This window comes from Plectropomus leopardus, chromosome 16 (genome assembly GCF_008729295.1).
Source record: "Plectropomus leopardus isolate mb chromosome 16, YSFRI_Pleo_2.0, whole genome shotgun sequence".
Taxonomy (NCBI): Eukaryota; Metazoa; Chordata; class Actinopteri; order Perciformes; family Serranidae; genus Plectropomus; species Plectropomus leopardus.
The window spans coordinates 21,144,376-21,166,288 of record NC_056478.1 but is presented as its reverse complement, the minus strand read 5'-3'; the positions used below and the strand labels follow the sequence as shown (position 1 = coordinate 21,166,288).

The 21,913-nt window shown below is 38.0% G+C and overlaps 2 protein-coding genes and 4 non-coding genes across 6 annotated transcripts; 1 reads left to right on the top strand and 5 right to left on the bottom strand.

Annotated features, from left to right (window-relative positions):
- Positions 1-563: 563 nt before the first annotated feature.
- esco2 (establishment of sister chromatid cohesion N-acetyltransferase 2) lies at positions 564-12,889 on the bottom strand. The gene is made up of 15 exons (XM_042503453.1): positions 12,763-12,889; positions 11,093-11,160; positions 9,726-9,874; positions 9,285-9,588; positions 8,834-9,140; positions 7,506-7,624; positions 7,216-7,327; positions 6,790-6,862; positions 6,583-6,625; positions 5,492-5,633; positions 5,045-5,176; positions 4,564-4,653; positions 4,152-4,295; positions 2,967-3,151; positions 564-1,280 (listed from the first exon to the last, which is right to left on the bottom strand). The coding sequence occupies exons 2-15, from the start codon at positions 11,143-11,145 to the stop codon at positions 1,148-1,150; spliced, it is 1,986 nt and encodes a 661-aa protein (XP_042359387.1). The 5' UTR covers positions 11,146-11,160; positions 12,763-12,889; the 3' UTR covers positions 564-1,147.
- Positions 12,890-14,180: 1,291 nt separating this feature from the next.
- Positions 14,181-18,981, top strand: ccdc25 (coiled-coil domain containing 25). Its single transcript, XM_042503444.1, has 9 exons — positions 14,181-14,357; positions 14,522-14,569; positions 14,690-14,729; positions 14,856-14,907; positions 15,289-15,364; positions 15,457-15,560; positions 15,811-16,013; positions 16,793-16,838; positions 17,033-18,981. The coding sequence occupies exons 1-9, from the start codon at positions 14,333-14,335 to the stop codon at positions 17,060-17,062; spliced, it is 624 nt and encodes a 207-aa protein (XP_042359378.1). The 5' UTR covers positions 14,181-14,332; the 3' UTR covers positions 17,063-18,981.
- A 1,213-nt stretch (positions 18,982-20,194) lies between these two features.
- On the bottom strand, positions 20,195-20,267 carry trnaa-agc. Its single transcript has one exon. It is a non-coding gene; the product is annotated as a tRNA-Ala (tRNA).
- A 435-nt stretch (positions 20,268-20,702) lies between these two features.
- On the bottom strand, positions 20,703-20,775 carry trnaa-agc. Its single transcript has one exon. It is a non-coding gene; the product is annotated as a tRNA-Ala (tRNA).
- Positions 20,776-21,109: 334 nt separating this feature from the next.
- Positions 21,110-21,182, bottom strand: trnaa-agc. Its single transcript has one exon. It is a non-coding gene; the product is annotated as a tRNA-Ala (tRNA).
- Positions 21,183-21,672: 490 nt separating this feature from the next.
- On the bottom strand, positions 21,673-21,761 carry trnay-gua. The gene is given in 2 exon segments: positions 21,673-21,708; positions 21,725-21,761. It is a non-coding gene; the product is annotated as a tRNA-Tyr (tRNA).
- Between the last annotated feature and the right edge of the window lie 152 nt (positions 21,762-21,913).

The following is a 21,913-nucleotide window of genomic DNA, read 5'->3' as shown; positions in this document are numbered from 1 at the left end:
CAGTAAATGTAAAGTTTCAAAGGGGCAGCTGGTTAGCTTAGCATAAAGACTAGAAACGGGAGGCATTTAGCATGGCTCTCTTTCTGGTCTTCATTCTGAGCTAACTGGCTGTCGGATCCATCATATTTACCGTACAGACAACGACGAGCTCACTCCGGACACAAAAGCACCACAAAGCACGTTGCTGTTCCATAGAGTGCTGTCCCTCTTCCATTTGGTGCCTATGTTGACCAATTAGGATATGCCGTGGTGCTAGGCTCGCAGCGATAATTTCAGCATCTGTTCTATTATTCTAGTGAGAGAAACTGGTAAGAAAACACATGGATAATCGATTATGAACGAGATGAACAATATTTGATAGATATAATATAAGCAGAGGTGCTTGCTAACCAGCACGGAGAAATGCGCTTCTGGTGTGAACGTCTAGGCGACTGTTGACAGTCAGTGTCGAGTATGAACTCGATTTACGAGTGTTGTCAATTCTCATTACTTTTGCGAAGAAAACAAATAAGTGAACTATTTTTTTGTCAACTTTTGTCAACAAGTGAACTGTCAGCATACAATCAATACAAAAATCACTTTCAAGAAGGGGATGTTTATTCAACGTATTTACAAAATATATGCCCCGAAACAACTGTGGCAATCACCTTTCAACAGGTCTGTTCACAAATTTTCCTTCCAAAAATGTACAGATAACCTCAAACTGGTACCTTGAAAGAAGTGGAAAAGTTGAAAAGTGAATGTATCAAAATGAGGCCCCTGTGATGTAAGAATGGAAAATATTTCAATCTCTGTGGTTCAAAGTTCTTCATTAAGCAGAATAAAAACAACTAAATAAAAAGCGCTGTCAATATACACACAACATTCAACAGTGAATGTGGCAGTACCGAGTATAAATACTGAGTGATAACAAAACATGAACCTTTAAAAACTACTTCACCCTGAACACAGATTGTATTGTCATTATACAACTGAAGCTTACACGCACACTTCAGCGCAAACCAAAGCCTAATCGGCACAAAAAACCTGAAATGTCATTGCTTTGCATATGAAAGGTCATTTAAAAACTGCCTGAAAAGTTCTTATCAATGTGTAAAACTTACAAGTCACTTAAAACGATAACACTTCGTTTATCCATTAATTTACTTCACGCAATGAAGTTGTAAACCAGGAAGGCCGGTGTGTTGGAATACTTAGTTGCAAAGAGTTTGCCGTCAGGTGTCGGGTCGGAGAAAGCAATTTCTTCCTTGGTTAGATGGCTGCCATACGAGAAGGTGCTCCTAAAAAAACAAAAAAGCATGGAATTATTGGCAGGAGGGGTAAGAAGAGTATTTGCTCCAGATCTTTAATATTTAGGATGTTTTTAATGACATAATTTACCATGACCGCTTCTGATGTTTGTTATGACATAAGGATGGTAAGGATTTGTATGCAGGACTGATTTTTAATGACATACTATCCTACGTTTTTTTTTTATGACAAAAAGGACCTTTTAATGGCAAACTATGACTTCTGATGACACACTATATTCATTTCAAACATATGGCATACTATAATATGATTTTTTTGTGACATACTATGATGACTTTTGCACCAAGAATTTGGCTTCTTTTAAGGCATACGATACTATAATATTCATAGTGCCTTTTTCAAAATGCAAACCATGACTTAAAAAAAAGGACAGTTTTTTTTTTAACCACATGCTATTCTATGACTCTTTAAATGCTATTTTGGATAACACACTATGAAAAGACTTTTTTTGCTATTTTTGATAACATGCTATAATATGGCATGTTGACATGCCATATTATGACTTTTTTTGATTGCTATTTTTGGATGACAGGTTATACTTTGACTCTTTTATGCTGTTGTCGACGATATGCTGTAATATGACATTTTGATGCCACTGTAGCCAACAAGCTATGCTAAGACATTTTATGCTAATTTGTTAACATATCATACTCTAATTTTTTAATGACTTGTTGGACAAGCTTTGGTGTGACATTTGTATGCTATTTTAGAAAAACACAGTACACTACGACATGTCTATGATGTAACTGTGCTTCCTACATATCACTGTTTTTAGGAGGGGCATGTGGTCGCTTATCGTCTTTTTGATGACTGTCGGAGGGCAACCATGCAGATGTTTTTAGGTTTTTTATTGTCTTTTATGCTATTTTGTTGGTTGTTAAGAACTTGCTGATGACAAATTTCCTTGAAAACGGTCAAAGTATCATGTCAGTCAGTATTTTGTTGCAAACTAATCTATTATTTTCATGAAATACTTGACTATAATATCTTTTGTGGAGTTTTTTGTTTGGTTGGTAATTTACATTTCATTAGAAGTTTTCAAACAGTCTGGTTTAGTTTCAGCAAGTGAAAATGTTTCAAGGACAAGACTAACTCAGCTGAGCAAAGCATCCCCACCTCCGATGAAGTGCATCACACAGAGGCGTCCCTAAACTTTACACTGGGATCAGCACAGTGAAGAAACGTGCTTTAGGGAACGTGTAAGTGTTGTCATTTACATAAATGAAATGGTGTAAAAGAGTTAATTAATAAATGGGTAATAATGAGGTGGTGAAAGGAAGGTATGGAAAATTAGATACTGCAGTGCCCACGCCCAGACATAATGATCAAGCTGAAAAACATCTCTTTTAAATAAAGAAGTTGTTTTTCTTTGTTACTGTAACATTATTTGTCACGAAACATAATCAAAACACAAAGGAAAAGGAACATAATAATGCAAGTTATTCCTCACGTCCCAGGTTTTGAACAGCTCCCTGTTCTTGTGAGCTGAACTGAATGACTTATAAATAACAACAAAGCCACACTGACATTAAGAAAAAGTGCTAATGTGCCTTTTTTCGGTAACTGAGTAGAAATTATTGGTTAACAAAGTGTGTGCTACTTTGCGCAACAAAAGTAAGAATACAGTAAGATTTTTGTGGAGTGTGACGTCGTACCTGACGGTGTCCAGCATGCGGGTTGCAATGCCCTGTCGTCTGGCCAGACTGAAGACCCAGATCCGGCTGATCCCGCACAGAGCTTGTTCTGGAACGGTGGAGCAGCACCAGGCTCGATGTCGCTCCATGAAGTCGTCCTTCGTCATGTCTTTGTGTCGATCCGGCTGCTCGAGGACTCTGTAAGCCTGCAGGGACAAAAGTGGAACATCATCAGCGCTGAATGAGCACAATTTGCTCTCAAGTGTTTAAGTATAAAAGTCACATCACCCATAAACCCATGTGTCATGAGCTAACGAATGCACGAGGGGACACGGGGGTTGTTTTAGTTCCAAGTATACACAGTATATACATGAGATACAAGTGAGCACAATTCACAGCACTGCATGGCAAGGCTTTTCCTTAGCGTTTGGTGAGGACTCTCTCTGCCTCTTCGCTAGCTAAGCAGAGGTGTTGAGACCTCCCAACCAAAATAAACCAACGTTTATCTGTCTCATCTGCTGGACTGAATCACACAGATCTGACACATCTGCTGTCGTGATTCATTTGGACTCCTAGATGACGGTCTAATCAGCTGCTCAGTCCCTAAATATGAGGCCTTAGCGGTTAGCATTAGAGCCCCTGAGCCCTTTCACCATGTACCATTTGATTATTTTATCCGTTGCTAGACACTGTAACTCAAATTTCCATCAACGTGAATAAGACAGACACATGAAATTTGGCCCAATAACTGGATTGGCAGATTTTGGCTTTTAAATGAAATATTGATAATTGGCATTCATGCTGATTTCTGCTGATATCCCAAATCAATATTATTTTTAAATGACAAAGTGAACATTGTACAAAACATCAACCCTTAACTGGATGTATCGATATCGGTTATTAGCTAAATGAGTTGTTATATATCGGCATGTCAGATATTGGGACAAAACTCATCGTGCAAAAAAAGAAAAAGACCCCTTCGTGCACATGGTGACGCCGTCATTAACACCCGAAATTGCAGTTTCAGAAAGACCACATCCCTCACACTGTGAGTCCGACTGCCTGGAAATTTGGAACACATATTCAGCTCCACTCAGTGGAGAGATCCTGCACTGAGACATTTCAGGCACAAATACCAAAAGAAAAAGAATGAATCTCTCTCACACACACACACACACACACACACACACACTCCTGCAGCCCTACCTGGCGTATGGGTTCAGCGACGAGGCAGCCCACCACCATGCGCTCCGTGTTGATGAAGAGGTAGGTCTTGGCCTGTGCGGGTCTGCTCAGAGTCACCTGCTGGAAACCCAACTCGCTGTCTGCTACACGCCGCACGTCCTCAGCCTGAAACACAACACACGTCGTCAGGAAGAAACTGAAGAGTCAACATACAAAAACAAGTTTGTGTAATGAATAAGCAAAACACATTTACACCGGCTGCCACTGTGTCATTCCTCACACATCAAACACAACACACTCACGGTGTGGACAGGAATGTGTCAACTGTGATTTGTTTGACTGGCTTGAAATTTCCCCCCAGCTGAACTGTGATTTTTACACACTTCAGTGGAGACTTTCGCTGAGAGAAATCAACTGAAGAGCAACCCCTCACCTTTTTGACAGCATATTTGGGATCATCTGGCAAGACCATGAGGATTTTTCCATCCCAGAACTCAGCCACCACCCGCTCCTTCTTCCAGCCCTGAAAACACAACAGAGAGAAGAAGGAGCTGCAGAGACGAGCCAACGGCTTTGAAAAAACTCACCTCCCCGTGAAACTAACTCATGCCAGCAGCCTTGGCAGAGGATTTCTGCTGAATACCAAAATATTTCAAATAAAAACACTTAAATCATTTAAATGGCAAAACGGAAAAAGCCCAAAGGGGAAGCAAATAGTACAAGTTAGATAAACAAGAGGTCAATGTCACAAGAGGCACGACGTTTCTGCGTGATTAGAAATATTACAAGTCTACTAGGTTGTAAAGAACCGCTCGGGCTTCATATATTTTCATTAACTGATCAGTTGTGCAACTTGTACATGTCAGTGTGTCTGTGCCACAGAGTTCAGAGAGACTGAAGGCGGGAAATTTTACCACAAATTTGATGGAATCAACAAAGCGCTGGTGGAACTGGTTGTGTTGGAAATGGTCCTCTGGGTTGTCTGCGCTGTACACCATCCCACAAGAGCTGCAGGTCGTCGCTCCGAACTGCTTCTGACCGGCATCCTAATCCAAGAAAAGACAGGAAAAAATACATTTAAGAAACACAGATAGACAAAAACACAAAAGTCCAATAAAAGAAGGAAAACTTGCACACCTTAACTGACAAAAGTCAAACACCTGCTTTGACTTACTTATCTCTTATTTCCAATCTATCATTAGCATACACTGTAGTTGCCAATAAAATCATAGAAAACTGGCACAAAAAACCAAACCTGATTCAATACAAAACAAACGCATCAGCCTTCGAAAATGCATTCTGTGCTTAAGTACATCCCAAAATCGTTCCACCTCGCGCACTTTATATAAATATTAACATACGATGATGAGCTGGTCGTCATCCTGTTTCTCTTTCTTCCTTCGAGCAGTTCGCTCCTTGGCTGCAGGAGTATTCTGTAGTGACGCCATCACACCAGAGGGGGTGCTGCAGGACACTGGTGGCCGCAGAGCTGCAGTCTTTAACCTACAGAGCCAAAAAAAACAACCTGTATGTTAGTGCCTTAATCCAAAACACGATCCTGAAGGACTTAAGTGGCATTCAAAGAGGCAGAAGGAATGAGACATACAAGTCCTTCGAGCAGTTCGCTCCTTGGCTGCAGGAGTATTCTGTAGTGACGCCATCACACCAGAGGGGGTGCTGCAGGACACTGGTGGCCGCAGAGCTGCACTCATTACTATATATATAAATTTATTAGGGCTTAACACAGGAGTAAATTAGCAGCATCTTACACCAAGATTCATTTATTGTCATTCAGACTCTATACCAGACACACACAGAAGAGTGAAATGTTGTTGCATCTGGCTCAAGACGTTAAAAACAATAAATATTTTCATCTGTATATATGCATACGATATTGGTTGAATAAGCTTCAGGAGCCGCCGCAGCCAGCATGGGCGTCGCCATCATCGAGTACATTAGCGGTGCTGTCTTTAAAGCTTCTGTTTCTAAAATGTTAAACTTCATTGCTCATCCCTTTGCTTCTAACCTCCCTGCTGTTTTTTTGTCTTTACAGAAGAACAAAATGAAATTTTGATGAAATGCTTCAATCTTCACCTCTTTTATCTCTCTCTGTGCAGGAAGTGCAGTGACAACTAGAGTTGGGTACAGAACTCATTACTTTTAAGGTTAGCAAACAAATTATTTTGGTACTACCAGTTTAAGTTAATAATTTGGCATCCATCAGTGCCACAATATTTTCAGTGTCTGCACGATTTTCTTTTCTGTATTATTTTAGTAATAGCTAAGTACCACTGCCAGACGACACACATTCGCAAGACAGAAGATTTTCTCCATGTGTGGAAAACAGCGGAGGAGCAGAGTCGCTTCTTTAAGTCCACGACGTCACCTCTGCAGCTTGTTCAAAAATTAAATCTCTCTGTGGAAATGCTGATTTATAAGCTGACTGTCTCACCTCTTGGAGGTGGAGCCAAAGATGGGATACACCGCTGCAGGTTCTGTGGAGAAAATTAAAAAAATATTAAAAATAAAGAGTGATAAAGAACATTTGAAACACTAAAACGAGGTGAGTGGAGTGGATAAAGCTGCTGAAGTCTGGTGTTTCAGTGTTACAGGTGAATTGGGATCCTGGCACAGTTCAAAGCCATGTGTGTCTGTGTACCTTTGGGTGGGCTGGCAGCGTCACAGGTGGGATTTGTATCACTCAGATCAAACACCGGGTTCAGACCTCCATCCTGGAAAAGGTAAAGTTTGATAACATAAGCAACGGCAGCAGAAATGTAAAGATCTACAAAATTATGGTTTGCTGAAGAGAATATGAGGTGTAGATCATTATTATTCAGACATAGTAAAACAAACATGTGAGAGGACGTATGAGGACAAAACATGATTGACAGCCGCTGACCCTGTGGCAGAGACAACAGAGTCCACGGCAGTGACAGCACATGACCAGCAGCAGCAGCTGCCGTGTAGCAGACGTACAGTCTAATGGTCAAATGTTCAACAGCAATAAATAAAATAATAATAATCTTTTTGAACATGAAAAAAAAATCTCATCTACAAATACGTGTGTCCACTTCCGCTGTACCTGAGCACTGAGGGATCCGGCTCTGGACGCAGGACTTGATGTGGGAGTCCTTGTCAACACAATCGTCAGATCCCTGGTAATCCCATATTTCTCTGCAAGCATTTTGGGAGAGCTGTGCAAAGAAGATAAAGATTATTGATCACCTGGAACAATGCATTTTCTCCAACTCCAAATCTGTACACAGGACACCCACTGCCAAATTGAATATCTTCACTTGTTAATATTCAAAAGGTTGGAAATATTTTGTCTCTATTTGGGGGTTGTTGTTGTTTTTCTCAACAGTAAAGCACCTGAGTGACTGTGGAGTTTCGGGCAGTTCGTTAGAGTCCATCCAGTCTGACGGATCAAACTTTGTTCTCTGCTTGGTGCTCGGCTGGTTCTCTTCTGTCTCCACCGACTGGACAGAAATCTGCAGGCAACAACCACAACAAAAGAAAATCAACTTTACATGATACGACTTACTTAAAACATAACTACACAAGAGCTCGTATAGGGATGTACAATATTGGATTTTTTTTTTTTGCAATATATAACAACTACTTTGGTTGAAAACTAATACTGATATCCACATCCAATTTTCCCCCACCTAATTTTAATAATCATCAAGTCTCTTCTGAGGCAGAATTTACATCATATTGTCTATAATCTTATTATGATGGCCCACCAGCAGAGACATTAAATACAATGTTTTTCAGTGTTTTGAATATTCATTTATTGTGCAAAATAAGTATTTTCTACTGGAAAAATGAAGGCAAAATGTAATTCACAAAGGAAGTGCATCAACTAGTGCAGCACCAAAACAGGTAGAGGATATTGCGTCTGTCAGTTGTCCTCTGATTGATTTGCATCAATTAAAATAATACAGTGGGGGAAATTAGCAGTTTATACTTTGTGCAGAAGCCTTGTTTGCATGCCAGCTTTTAGGCTGCAATCAGAATCTAATCTCTCAGTGCTCAAATGTTACAATTTTTCATCAGTGTAATTTTATTGTGTTAATATCAGTATCTGATCGAAATTCCCTGTGAATAGCTGCACTGGAAATTAGGGGTCGACCAACATTAGTGTTTCAGTTTATTAGTAGTTAATGAGATAAATATCCAGCAGTTGGAGTCGATATGCATCTACAATAAAAATCTAAATCTTTCTGTCAATATTTAGAATTTGTAATATAACAAACTCTAACACAAAACTTTGTTTAAAATCCTTTAGCAAATGTTTAATCAAAAGTGAAACTTTCAATATCATATACAGCAAGTTCCCAGCAGCCTTTTTTTATAGTCAAGTGAAAATTTAAATTAAAAAATGACTAAATAAAAATAGCTCCCTGAGGTTTGACAAAGTAAACGTTCCTCCAGCACTGACACTTTCTTTGCACTTTTTAATTAATTTTATGTGTGATCCGTTTTTAAAAAAAAAAAAAAAAAAAAAGCTGATTCAGATAATTAGCAAAATGCCAAATATCGGCCCCAATAATCAGTCAGAATGATAATCTGTCGTTCCTTTTAGGGAAATATGTTTAATGAAAAAAAGGTGATATGCTGAATACTTGTTTCCCCCAACTGTGCATAATATCACACTCAGGCCTGCGAACTATAACAGAGGTGACGGCTCCTCTCACCTCTTCAGGATGTTTCTGGTGTTGGTTCATCGCGGGAGCAGGTGGCTGAAGTTTCTCACTCTTTGTCTGCAGCAGGACAGCTTTGTTTTTCACCGGGACTGAAGCTGCCCTGGCTGAGGATTTGGGTGCAGATTTCTTGTACATGGATGTAGGTTTCTTCCCTGTACCGAAGAAAGCAGCTCCCACAAAGATCTTGGGTTTGGGCTTCAGGCTGCTGAAAGTGATGGTGATCGCTTTCTTGGCCTCTGCTGGTTTCGTGCTGCTGACGGGAGCGGTGTTTGTAGCGGACGCTGGTTTAGCAGGAACACTGTTGAAATCGATGATGCACCGATTAAAAAAAAGAGATTAAGAAAAAAAAACACTCATGATATCAAAGAAGCTAGCACATGATTTCAGAAAGCTGCCGTAGCAACAACAGCTCTTACGGGACTGAGACTTATGGAAGACAAACCTGTTAAGTTTGGGCAGCTTGATCGTCTTTGAAAATGTCGCACTGCTTTTGACACTCGTCTTCCCTGAGTTACCGGATCCTGCAGCCACCTTTTTTTGCTTGTTGCCTCCTTTGACATTCCTCTTATTTTTATTTTTCTCCTGTGAAGGAGGTGAAGGAAGAGGACGAGGGGGAGAAGGCAGAGACTCCTTTATGGCCTTCCTCTCTAGCGGAGTGAGATAAACGGGCTTCTTCTGGCCGTAGAAGGAGCTTGTAACCACGGAAGGTTTGAATGGAGATTTGCGAGGTGATTTGGCTGGAGAGCCTAGAAATAAATGGTGGATATAAACAGTTGAAGATTAAATGCGTGTCGGTCATTTTGCTGCATGTCCTTGGTGCATTGTTTTAGACTTTAAACACACATCTGCTACTTAAACTGAGCTTTTCATGAGTCAACCCTACCTGCAGGTCTGTGTGGAGATTTCTGTGGGGAGGGACAGTTCTTCTGCAAACTCCGGACTGGCCTTTTGGTCGGAGACTGTGAGGGCTTCCTGGGAGATCTCCTCTTCATGGGGGACACATCGTCCCTTACCCTGGTCTTGGACGGGTGACTGGAGTTAAAGCGATAAAAGATGAAGTCAGGATAACAAATAACAAGTTCCGCCGATACAACGCAGCTTTGATTCGGTTTTCCCAGATAGAAACCTGTCATCAGATGTTAATAAAGTTATATATTGAAACTGAGTCTGTGCAGTAATGTGAAGCAGAATCATAAATGAGAAAAATGAATGCCCCCTCGTGTACACTCAATCTGAAAGCCTTGCACCTACATGACGTGCGTGTAATTATTCCCTCTCAACGAGTTCAATTGTAAAGCAAAACAAAAATACAGCATAGGTGTTGATATGAATATCAATAAACAAAATGCAGCCAGTAATGTCAACACCAGAATACTTTCAAATAAATGTTAATAAAGGAAAACAACAGAATTCAAACATGAGTAATTAACCCTTTAACACATGGAGGGACTTTAATTTTTGGTGTTCAGATGCCTTTCACAAGCATTTAAACCTGTGAAACCTCAGGATATCTTTCCAAAACACGAGGAAATCATTGTGAGCTACTTGGCAGGAAAAATAAAGTAAAAGATGACCAGGATATATCATTTTTGTAATTATATGTTCAACATTATGTTACATAGGAAAAAATATATGTTTACATACTTACTCAATTTTGCTTTTTACTTTTCTTTCTAATTATTACTACTTTCTTGCCATTTTTACTCAGAATTCAGACAGTTTTTTTGCAACCTTTTCTCTGATTTCTTGCCTTTTTTTCTCTTTTGCTTATTTAAAGAAAAAGTGCAACCAATTTCTTGCTCAATCTTCAGCCATTTCTTGTTAAATTGCTTATTTATTTTTCAAATATTTATTGCACCATAAACCATGAGTCTTTGGTGATGTCAATGCAAGAGGCATTCAGTAAATTATTATTATCATTTCAGTTACCAATTATTTTGAGCTTTTTCAAAGCAATGCAAAGAACAGATTCATAAAAATCACACCTCCAATGTCCAGGCATTTCTAAAACTTCTGAAATATTGATTTAGGAGATTTTTAATGCCTAAGGCTTTATTTTCATTTTGATGGATTTAATGCAGACTTTTTAAGGATCCACAATAATCTCTGCTCTGGACACATCTGTCTGTTCAAAAAAATATTTAGGTTGAGTATTTACACCTGATTGTATCAATGTACCACAAAAAAAACAAAAGATTTAAAGAGTAAACTAATCAGTCAACTATTTCAAAAAGAGTGTCCACATTTCACCTGTCAGAGTCCAGAGAGGAGAGCTTCCTCTTCCTGGTAGTAGTGGGCATCATTTTCTCAATCCTCACCTGCAAACACAAAGAATAAAACATCAAAACTGTGAGCATTTCAGCTTCAAAATACTTTTTTTCCATAGCTCTCATCTTAATTCAGTCAAACCATTTAGCATTTACCCTTCTAAAACGTTTATTATTTCACAACTTACTGTGATGCTGCATGTACAAGAACATGAAAAGATCATTTAAACAAGTTATACAAGTTATTTCCTGAGTCTTAAAGATGGAGCAAGTTTGATATACTGTTAGGGAACATAAAATAACCATGATGACCAGATTATTATTAGTACAGTCTCTTGAATTATTGCTGGACTTGAGGAGGACAGAATCTCTACTGTGTTCATGTTTGATTTCTTTAAACACTGATAAAAGTTGAAAATTGAGATTTTTTTTAAAATGTAAAAAAAAGAAAAGTTAAGAATGAATATGTTAACATACACAAACATACAGACATGTCTGGAAAGGAGCGGGAAGAAATGCAAAATTTTTGACTCCAACCCCTTCTCCATCAGTTATTGAAAAATAATTGACTCGCTTCAATTTTTACATAAACTGAATTTTCTTACACTACAATTATATATATAAATTATAAACTCTACAGACCATATATAACTATATGTAAACATATTTACATTGTTGTTATATGTAAACATTACATATAAACTATACAGACTGTATATAACTATGTGTAAACATATCTACATTGTTTTTGACAGAAAAAGAGTTGAGGTAGAAAAGGGAAATAATACAAAACAGTACAAAACAAATAATTATGCAATAATCCATGAAAACACCTAATGACTGTCAAACCCCATGTACCTCATGAAAATCCTATCATATTTGTTCATGCTAGGACATTGCTTTAAGCTAATATTTAAACGATTCCACAATTTTACAACACATTGAAATACAAAAACTTTTTGCATCTGTGCCTACCCTGTGAATTTTTAACGTTTTCCCCTTAAGACGTTATAGATATGTAACAATCACAGCTGCCATAAACAGAGCCACAACGACATGATAGTAGTAAAAGAGCGTGGGCCGCGGTGCATTTTAAGGTCATTTCTGTGTGTTTGACGTTAAATCATCAGATTTTTAACATAAGTTTGGTGCATGGAGCAAACGCAGGCCGCCCGGTCATCTACACTGAGGGTTTTGGTAGCTAGATTTGGATATTGATCGGCGTTTTCAATCTAACCTCTAAAACGACGCTGTATTTCATCTTGTCTGTACACATATGTGATTTATCTCGACATGGACGTTAGCTGAAGCTAGCTTAGCGTTAAAGGTTAGCTTACGAAGCGCTTATTGAGCAGCTACAGCGGAGATGAATGGATAATTGGCGGGATCATAGCGCGCTGTTACCAAAGACGCTCCGACACAAACTAGCTAACACATCGATATCTCTACCAACAATGACCTGTTTGTTTCCGTGTCTGTCTGTATTTTAACTTGTAGCTAAAGAATAAATATAAACACAAGACAATTCTTTGCAGGCTAACTTAAAAGCCTCTGACATAACGCTACTTTTACATAAATACGCCGTTTAAGAGAGACATAAGCAGAGTATCTGACACCGAAAACACAAACTAAAACACGGATAAAATGTCTTACCGGTCACGTTTCTGTCGTGTTTTATAAAAGACTAAATGTCAGTGTAAAGTTTGAGTCGCAGTTTCTTCTGCCCGCGTTTCTCCTCTGTGTTTTGAATAGCGCGCGCCAGTCTCCAAAACACACAGACTGGACCGGAAACGGAAATGCCTTAGTTTCTTCTTCTTCTTCGGTTGGATTTTTAATGGCAGATAGGCGCGTCTGCGGCATTGCGGTTGACGCCGGTCATTACACCCTAGAGCACGAGAATAGACTTTTAAATATGAATAAATTTTTAAAAAGTAACTATAACATAATATTAATATTTTAAAAAATACAAAATATACTCTTAGAGGATTCTGTTACAACCTAGCTGGCAACTACTGACAAAAATCCTGGATACCACAGTTGGCATTATTTTCTGAATCAAGTTACAACAGTAAGAATTTTCCGGTCCTTTCCTTCAAAGTAAAAGTTAAAAAAAAATGCTTGTTTAGTAAATGGCTCAGTGTATGAGAATAAATGCATGTATATTTAAACACCATATTGTTTTTTCTTTGTTAGTTTTTAAATTAAAAATCTGTTCATTTTTTTGACTGTATGTTTTATTTTTGTCTTGTGAAGTAATTTCTGACACTGTTTTGGCTAAAAACCAGAATAGACCGAGCCTTTGGAGTCACAGCCTAACAACTCTGGGACAAGCAGCCGAAAGTCCTGTCGGAGGGCCAGCTCTTTTTCTTCTTTCAAATCTCTCTGTAAAACACACTTCTTTTTCTTTTTTTTAGAGTTGCTTGATATTAAATCTAATGAATTTACTTTTTTTAACTATGTTTTGATACTTAAATACTTTACTTATCTTCATTATTGTATCAGTTCTACTTTTATTAATTATTTATCTGCTTTTTTATTTGTTTCTTTGAGAAGCAGTTTGTGAACTTTTTTTTTTTTTTTAAAAAACTGCTACCCATTAATCTTCTTCTTTTGATTATTACATCATCTTCTTTTCTACTAATGGGTAGCAGTTTTTTTTTTTTACCAAATTTGCAGGATTTTCATTTTATTTTATCATGATTTTCATTAGGCATGCTGTAGGCAGAAATGTCCACAACAGTGACCATTAACATAATCATGCATCTCCATAAAACAAAGTGCTTACATTGATAAAAGTTAAAGTTATTCATATTACTGCAATTATGAAAGCTTATATACAGATAGTCTGTTCTGATGACCACAAGGTTGGAACTGTGCTATATAAAGTGTGGTAAATTGTATTTGGCATCATCATACAACATTTAAAAGGGTAGGGTTACACAAACAGCCATCGCAAACAGCATTAAAAAAGGCGGGAAATTTCAAGCTTTTATTTTGTAAACAAAGATACTTCCTGTCTGGTGCACGCTAACTCTCTGACGCTTAGCGCAGCTAGCTAACAACTTCCGGGGTCAACTTGTACATGCGAGAAGTGACAGCAGCAACGATCAGTCGGCAATACGGCTTATATTCTGTTTATTTTCGTCCATAACCAGATGTGCTAGCCCTCAGACTATATACACCAAACATTTACATTTTAGTGGCGTGATCTAATTCGTGTAAAATGGTGTTTTACTTCACAAGTGCCGGTGAGTGAAGCCACAGCAGAACTAGCAGAAATGCTAGCTAGTAGCCTTGTTAGACTACATTTTCTCAGTCTTAATTTCTCATTTTTAGTGACATTGTGTGTGTTTTGTGCCATATTATATTTCTGTTTCATCCTGTAACTATCGATTTATGGTTTCTCTCTAAGTGGTGAACCCTCACTACACAATCTACATGGGAAAAGACAAATATGAAAGTAAGTTTGTCACCGATAGATCAGACACACACCCTTTTTCGCACTGTTCTCTCTGTATAATGTTTTTTCTTGAGCTGTCAGTCTTGTCACTGATCATAAATGATGAAATTTTATTTTCAGATGAGGATCTAATAAAATACGGATGGCCTGAGGACATTTGGTAACTTTATGTACTTAAATTACGACATTAATTTTGTTCGAAATAATCTGTAAGCACAATTAACAGAAAAAAAACTATTAACATTAAAAGTTAATGTCTTGGGTTGTTTTTTTTCTTCATGTTCAGGTTTCATGTGGACAAACTGTCATCGGCTCATGTGTATCTGAGATTGCCAAAAGTAAGGAGTCAACACAATGAAATCATGAAACACGCACAAGCATTAAAGGTCCTGATAATATAGTCTTAGTAATTGGTCAGTTGGTCAAACTTACTGTCAGTTTAATTTACACTAGCTTTATTTTATTTTTACAGATTCAAGTTGTCTTTAGTTTTGGTCAGTTTACAGGTAGCTGCGTGCAAACGGCATAAATGAGACAACAATGATGCTCAATTTTATGTTAAGTGTATTTTAGCTGTGCAGGATGTCGTACTTGTTTGTACAAATGAAAAGTAACATAAGTGGTTTGTAGTGAATGTAAAAAGGCTTGAAAAAGAACCCTGCACTGCGATAAAACGACTGCATAAAGAGGGTGCGCTGAATGCTGTGTGTCTTTTCAAGGGTCAGACAATAGACGATATTCCCCCTGAGGTGCTGATAGACTGCGCACAGCTGGTGAAAAACAACAGCATCCAAGGTAAATATCTTCGTCCTGATAATTTCATGTATCCAGAACGCTACACATTGACAGATACACTGACAAACCAAAACTGTGTTTTATGCTGTTAGGCTGTAAGATGAACAACATCAATGTGGTTTACACACCATGGGCCAACCTGAAGAAAACCGGAGACATGGACGTAGGACAGATCGGCTTCTTTCGACAGAAAGAGGTCAGTAGAGCAGCACTGAGATTTTAACAGTTAACTTTAGAAAAAAAAAATAGGCACAAGAGGGGTATAAAGTCAACTAGATTTCAGCTGATGAAAACATGTTCATTGTGATTAAGTTGTTTTTCGTATTTGCATCAAAGAAGGGCAGCAAAGATATAATAAGTCACAACATCACATCCTCTTTTTCTCCATCACGAGTCAGCTACTGTCACCGGCCGATCAGTGTCATACGCTGCGCTGTGTTTCACAGGTAAAGATCGTGGCAGTGGAGAGGAAGGTCAATGAGATCGTAAACCGTCTGGAGAAAACAAAAGAAGAACGCTTCCCTGACCTGGCGGCAGAGAAAGAGTCGAGAGACAGAGAGGAGAGGAACGAGAAGAAAGCTCAGCTCCAAGAGCAGAAGAGGAAAGAGAAGGAGGAGCAGAAGAGGAAAAAAGAGCTGGAGGACCTCAAGTACGTCCGCAAATCTGACCTAAAAGTGTTTTCTGGTTTGAGTTTTTCAAGGGAAAAATAACTTTTTTCAATTATATTTTTTCAGCAAAATTTGATTGAAGTTTCAGACCTGCAGTTGAAAATCCCACTAGTGATAGTTTTCTCCCTCAATTATTCAGCAGTTTAAGTGGCTTCTGGGGGTTAAATCTGTCTTTTAATTAAATTCTGAAAACAATAATCCACATACTTACACCTGAAAATCATTCACATTCACTGTTGAAAAGATAACTAGTGCTCACACTCCGTGATACTTCAAAAGTTGCTGTAAATGTGCTCTGCCGTTAGCTGGAAATAATTCATCAGTAATCAAACTCTAGATGATCTTCTGCTCATTCATTCATTTAGAGTAACTGAAATACTTCTACTAAACACAACAGTGTAAAACCATCCTGCAACTAAGGCTGCAAAATTCATCAAATACTATTCACATATTGCTCCTTAAAATTAAATAAACATGATCTACAGCAATATTGACATTTAGAATGGGAATTATTTTGATGCAAAGATTTGTGCAAACGTAGGATTGTAGCACAAAATGCAAGTAAAAGCAGTGCTACTTGTTTTAATGGCAAAGTGCAACAAAAATGTTTTGTTCCTTAAATCAATGAATAATCTCAATATTGATCTAAATAATCTTGAATATCACATTGTCATAATCACGCAGCCTTACCTTCAGCCTTCAGAGTTTTTATTAAATCCTCTTTACATTTACAAAAGTATGTTTTGGTTTCTCTCTTCAGGAACTACACTTCACTAATGAAGACAGAAAATATGACGACTAATGAGGTGAGCACAAATCTATCAATCCGGATCTTGTTGAGGATTTTTTTTTTAAATGGATGGGGAATGGATGATTTGATTTAAAGAGTTATGAAATGTTATGGATGTCAGATTGGGGTCACCTCACCTCATTGAGTAAAAGAAAAGTGTCTGATAATGTTCACCACATTAACTGGTGCCTCGCTGCCTGTTGTGTGCAGGATGGTAACGATTCAGACGACTTCATGTGAGAAGCGAACACCAGGCAGCGAGCAGACAGAATCCTCCTCCGCCGCTCAGACCTGCTGTCAGGACGCTCCCCTGCTGCTTTTGCTTGCTCTAACTCTGCACTGACAATGAAAACACAAAATAAAGACAAATGGATACCTTTTTTGCTTTCGGAAACTTGGAGCAGAAAGCGAGCCGATCAGAGACAGCGCCGGGGATTTATTCCATAGGCTGATTGGTTCAGGCACTGCTTCCAAAACCGAGCTGGCTGGCCTCTTCATCAAAGGGACGACGCTGCAGAGAAAATAAAGGACAACATGAATGCTGAGGATTTGTGGGGAAACACTCAAATAGCAGAACTGTGTTTTGGCTGATATTAATACAATAAGTGCTCGGGTGCCTGCAGACCTGCAGGCTGCAAAACCATCTGCTCACTTTCTTTTACGTGTTCGTTTGTCTGTATGTCCGATTTAAATCAATACAATCTTATGTATTAAACTCACAGTTATAGTTATTCTTTGACAAGCCCGTATATTCTCTTGCAAAGCACCATAAACCAGCCACTATCATCCAACTCCAGAACAACTGAAGTCCTAAAGATTTTCCTTTTTTTATCTTGGCTGCAGCTCTACAGTTGTGCACAAGATTAATTTTTTACACTTTTCCTAAAATTCTAGCTGATGTGCTTATTGTTTCCAACTAACTGTCAAAACAATCTGACTAAGTTTACAATGATAAAAACAGCAAAGCAGAAAATCTACACATTTAAAAAGAAATCTATTTAACAATTAAATAAATGATCAAAATGGCAAAACATATCATTTTCAACACTCCGTAATAGTCACAGCAGAGTGTAAAAGTACTCTGTTTACCTTTGAAGCTGTCATTTTTACCAGCTTTTAAACACATCTATCACAGTTGATTGAAAGTTAATTTAAAAGCAAGTAAGTGGACCTTAAGTAAAGTTGTTTTAGGGGGGATTTTCTCTTTTTTCTTCTTCTTTTTTTTAATATAAGGCTCGTACTTTTACACTTTTTGCACCACCAGTTCATGAGATGTGCAACAGCTGCATCAGTTAAGACCTGCAGACGTGTGTGTGCTGATTATTGTGTGCTGTCCACAGCAGGTGGAGTCAAACTGCAATTTTGACACTAATTTTCCCACCACACAGCAGATACATTTTTAATTAATAAAACTCTGAAGATTTAAAATATAAATGTTTAAACCCAAAAAGTAGTTTTTAGAAGAAAAAAATAACTTTGTTTTCCTGCAGTTTTAAAATGACAGCAGCTATTTTTTTTCTCACCTGTAGGTGGCAACATCAACACATCTACACCAGTGGAGACAATCTGCAGGTCCATAACGCTGTGAATGACTTTTCTTTAAAGTGGCACAGACGTGTGTTTGACAAATGACTGAGCGGCTCTCCCTGTGGAGGATCTGCTGTCTGATAAATGTGGAGAAAATCTGCTTTGTGAGGTTGTTAGAGAGTTAAAAGATAGTTTTATGTGGTGCGATGCATGTAAAAAAAAAAAAAAAAAGAAAAATTAAAAAAACAAGGGATAAAACGTTAAGTTGTTTCACCTGATGTCCACTAACTAAGTTTTAAAGTGAGTTTCTGTAATTTTGTTCATTTACTTCAGTTGCCAAGATGTGATGTTTCAAGAAGATTTTCTGTAACAATAAATCAGAAAGCCTGAGAAGGGTAACAGCTAAAGTAATAAATACTATACTGTATCAGTAAATGTAGGTGTTTATGTATTTTTTTAAGGATCTGATTATGAGCTGCTCTGAGGGGAAAAACTGATATTGTAATGTCTTGACATTTCGGGGGTAAATGTTTGTCTCGAACATCTGGATTGTAGCTTTGTGAGTATGACTATGTGTACTGTCATTTGGAATAAAAACAACACTTTCTGCTTTATTTTCTTTATACCTAAAACATTCTCTTTTTTTAAAATGTGTCAGTGGTAAAATCATTAGACAATAAAGAGGACTGCCGTTTGTGTGCACTGCCTTAATATTGCTAGTCAGCCCAGCTGCATCTTTTTTCAGCTAGATTGTCACACGGTGGTTTTAGCTCACTATATACAACAACCCGATTCATGTAATTTATTATCTAGGAAGGAAAAATGACTGAAATGCTCTTTTAGAAATGTTTCCTTTTATAATAGAATCATAAAGACCAAGAAAATAAATTTAAACATTTTATGCACCATTAGCTGTTAATTTAACAAACAAAACTAAACAAGTGACTGATTTAGACAAACATGTATAACATGTATTTGTAGTATATCTATGTACAAGCTTATAAATATGCCATTATATATTTTTTCATCCATAAGGTCCACGGGGTTTTTTTTTAATCTCTTCAGTTTGAGTTGTTGCTTTAATTATTTTTTAAAAAATCAGTAAATGTAATCTTAGCTGTAGTTTGGGTCAGGAGTAACATTGTTTCAGATACGCAAGTTAACTATTACATCCTGTAATCATTTTCTTTAAAATCTTGTAAGTTAACAACATTACTGTAATTATGAGCCTTGGCACAAGATTTTATTGGCAATATTTTGTTCAAATAACCTTTTTGGGTGAAAGAGTTGCTTTACAAGACAATAATAATACAGCTTAATACCACAAGTGCAATTTCACTTTCACTCATGCAACTGTAAACATTCGTTATTTAACTGTTGAGTTTCTTGGCGTTGTAAATACTGTATATATTGTTTGTTTATGTCGTCCTCTGTGCTTTATTTCCTTCATCTTTATCCTGCACATTCCTTGTTTTTGTACTTATTTATTAATATAGTTTATTTTGCACAGTTATCTTTCTATTTTGCTATCCCTTTGCTGCTGCAATGTTGGAAATTTCCCCACTGTGGGACTAATAAAGGATTATCTTATCTTATCTTATCTTATAATAGCATAGTAGCATAGTAGTTGTGCTGTCCTTGAAGTCATAAAGGTTAATTTATTATACAAGAATATGTAATATGTAGTGTGTTAAAGCTACACTACAGTACACTGTTTTATCAGCTGTGTTTGGCTGTTACAGTTTCGTCTTCTGTTTCTTTCACATGACAAAGTTTGTCACCATTGTTTTGTAGACGGCTGTGGTATCTACCAAAAGGAGTTGTTGATGTCGAGGGGAAAACTTCTGGAGGATGCGGGCATCGATCCCGCTACCTCTCGCATGCTAAGCGAGCGCTCTACCATTTGAGCTAATCCCCCTGCATACACTAAGAAGTTCGACGTCAATTTTTAAATATAATAGTTGAATATTGTTCAAAGTTGTCATTTTTTTTGTAGTTTACGAATACTGACAATGTCTGCAGTAATTGTCTTTTGTCTTAGAGAGAAACCGCTTAATACAACCATCTGTGACATTTACTCCAACGTCCACTTTTACTCAACTACATTTAATTATAATTTTTGGATTAAAGATAAAGACAACACAAGTAGGAATTCTATTTTGTGTATCCCGTATCTGAACAAAGAAGATTTCATCTTTACAAACATTATCCGCGGCCAAACAGTCATCATGATGTCCAGTAGTTGTGGCTTTACGGTGTGCGCGCTCCCGAGAGCTGCATGTAGGTCTCGGCGGAAACGCACAGCACGAGGTACGTCACACTAATATTCATGGAAATCGAATAACAAAATTTTTGGAGGATGCGGGCATCGATCCCGCTACCTCTCGCATGCTAAGCGAGCGCTCTACCATTTGAGCTAATCCCCCTGCGTCTACAGGCGTCATGACGTCATTACATAACAGTAACCACCGACAGATGCTATTGAAGTCTGAGTATTTTGGGGGATTTTTTCAGAAGTACGCACATCGATATCATTTACTTCCCACATTAACTTATTTGGAACTATTGAGAAATGTAACTTTTTACCCCAGAACCAAAACGGTAGAATAATAATGCAACAAACTCACCATGTGGAAGGCGACGAGCTTGTAGTGGATCCATCTTCATCATAATGCCAGCATGCAAGCACCGTCTGTGAGGACAAAAGATAGGATCTTTCACTGAGTAAACTTGTTATTTCAGTAGAAAATAAATTTTTACTGGAGGATGCGGGCATCGATCCCGCTACCTCTCGCATGCTAAGCGAGCGCTCTACCATTTGAGCTAATCCCCCGTATTACTCATGCTCATCTGACGTCATCTCGACCGCAGGTCCCCAAACAAAACGTACCAAATCTACTGCTTATAGTATTTAAGTTTAAATAACAGATTACAAAAGTTAGCAGTGTAATTATTTGTATGATTTGGAAGGTAAATGTAAGTTTAAGGCCACGACGGATAGTTTTAAACTAATTGCTAACACCTGGAGTGAAGACACCGCACAGGATGACAAATTCTGTTACTTTTCAGATAATGAACTTAAGAAAGCTTTCTTTAGCATTCTTGGTCACGCCTTTAACACTTACTTTACGGATGTTAGCAGAAAAAACAAGTGACACTTTAGGGTAAACACAAAAAAACGCACTTACCTCTCAGGTGGTCATGCTAGGTAACTTTCCCGATAGAGGTGTTACGAGAGCTTGCTAGCACTAGCTCAGCTAACCTACTCTAATTGGTGTTTCCGGTGGTGATTTATCGCGTGAAAACAAATGAAAAACGTCACCTCCTTCGAGCCGGATTTGAACCAGCGACCTAAGGATCTCTGCTGCATTGCCTCTACAGTCCTCCGCTCTACCAACTGAGCTATCGAAGGGGATACCACACAAGCTTTCAGAGCCGGTCTGATTCCCATATTAATAATGATGCTTGTTGGTTTTATTAAGTGTAATAGTAGGTGTAAGGTGTTACAGAGTGCACCATTGCTACCATAATGCATGGCCAGATTTACTTGTTGAAGTTCACAGA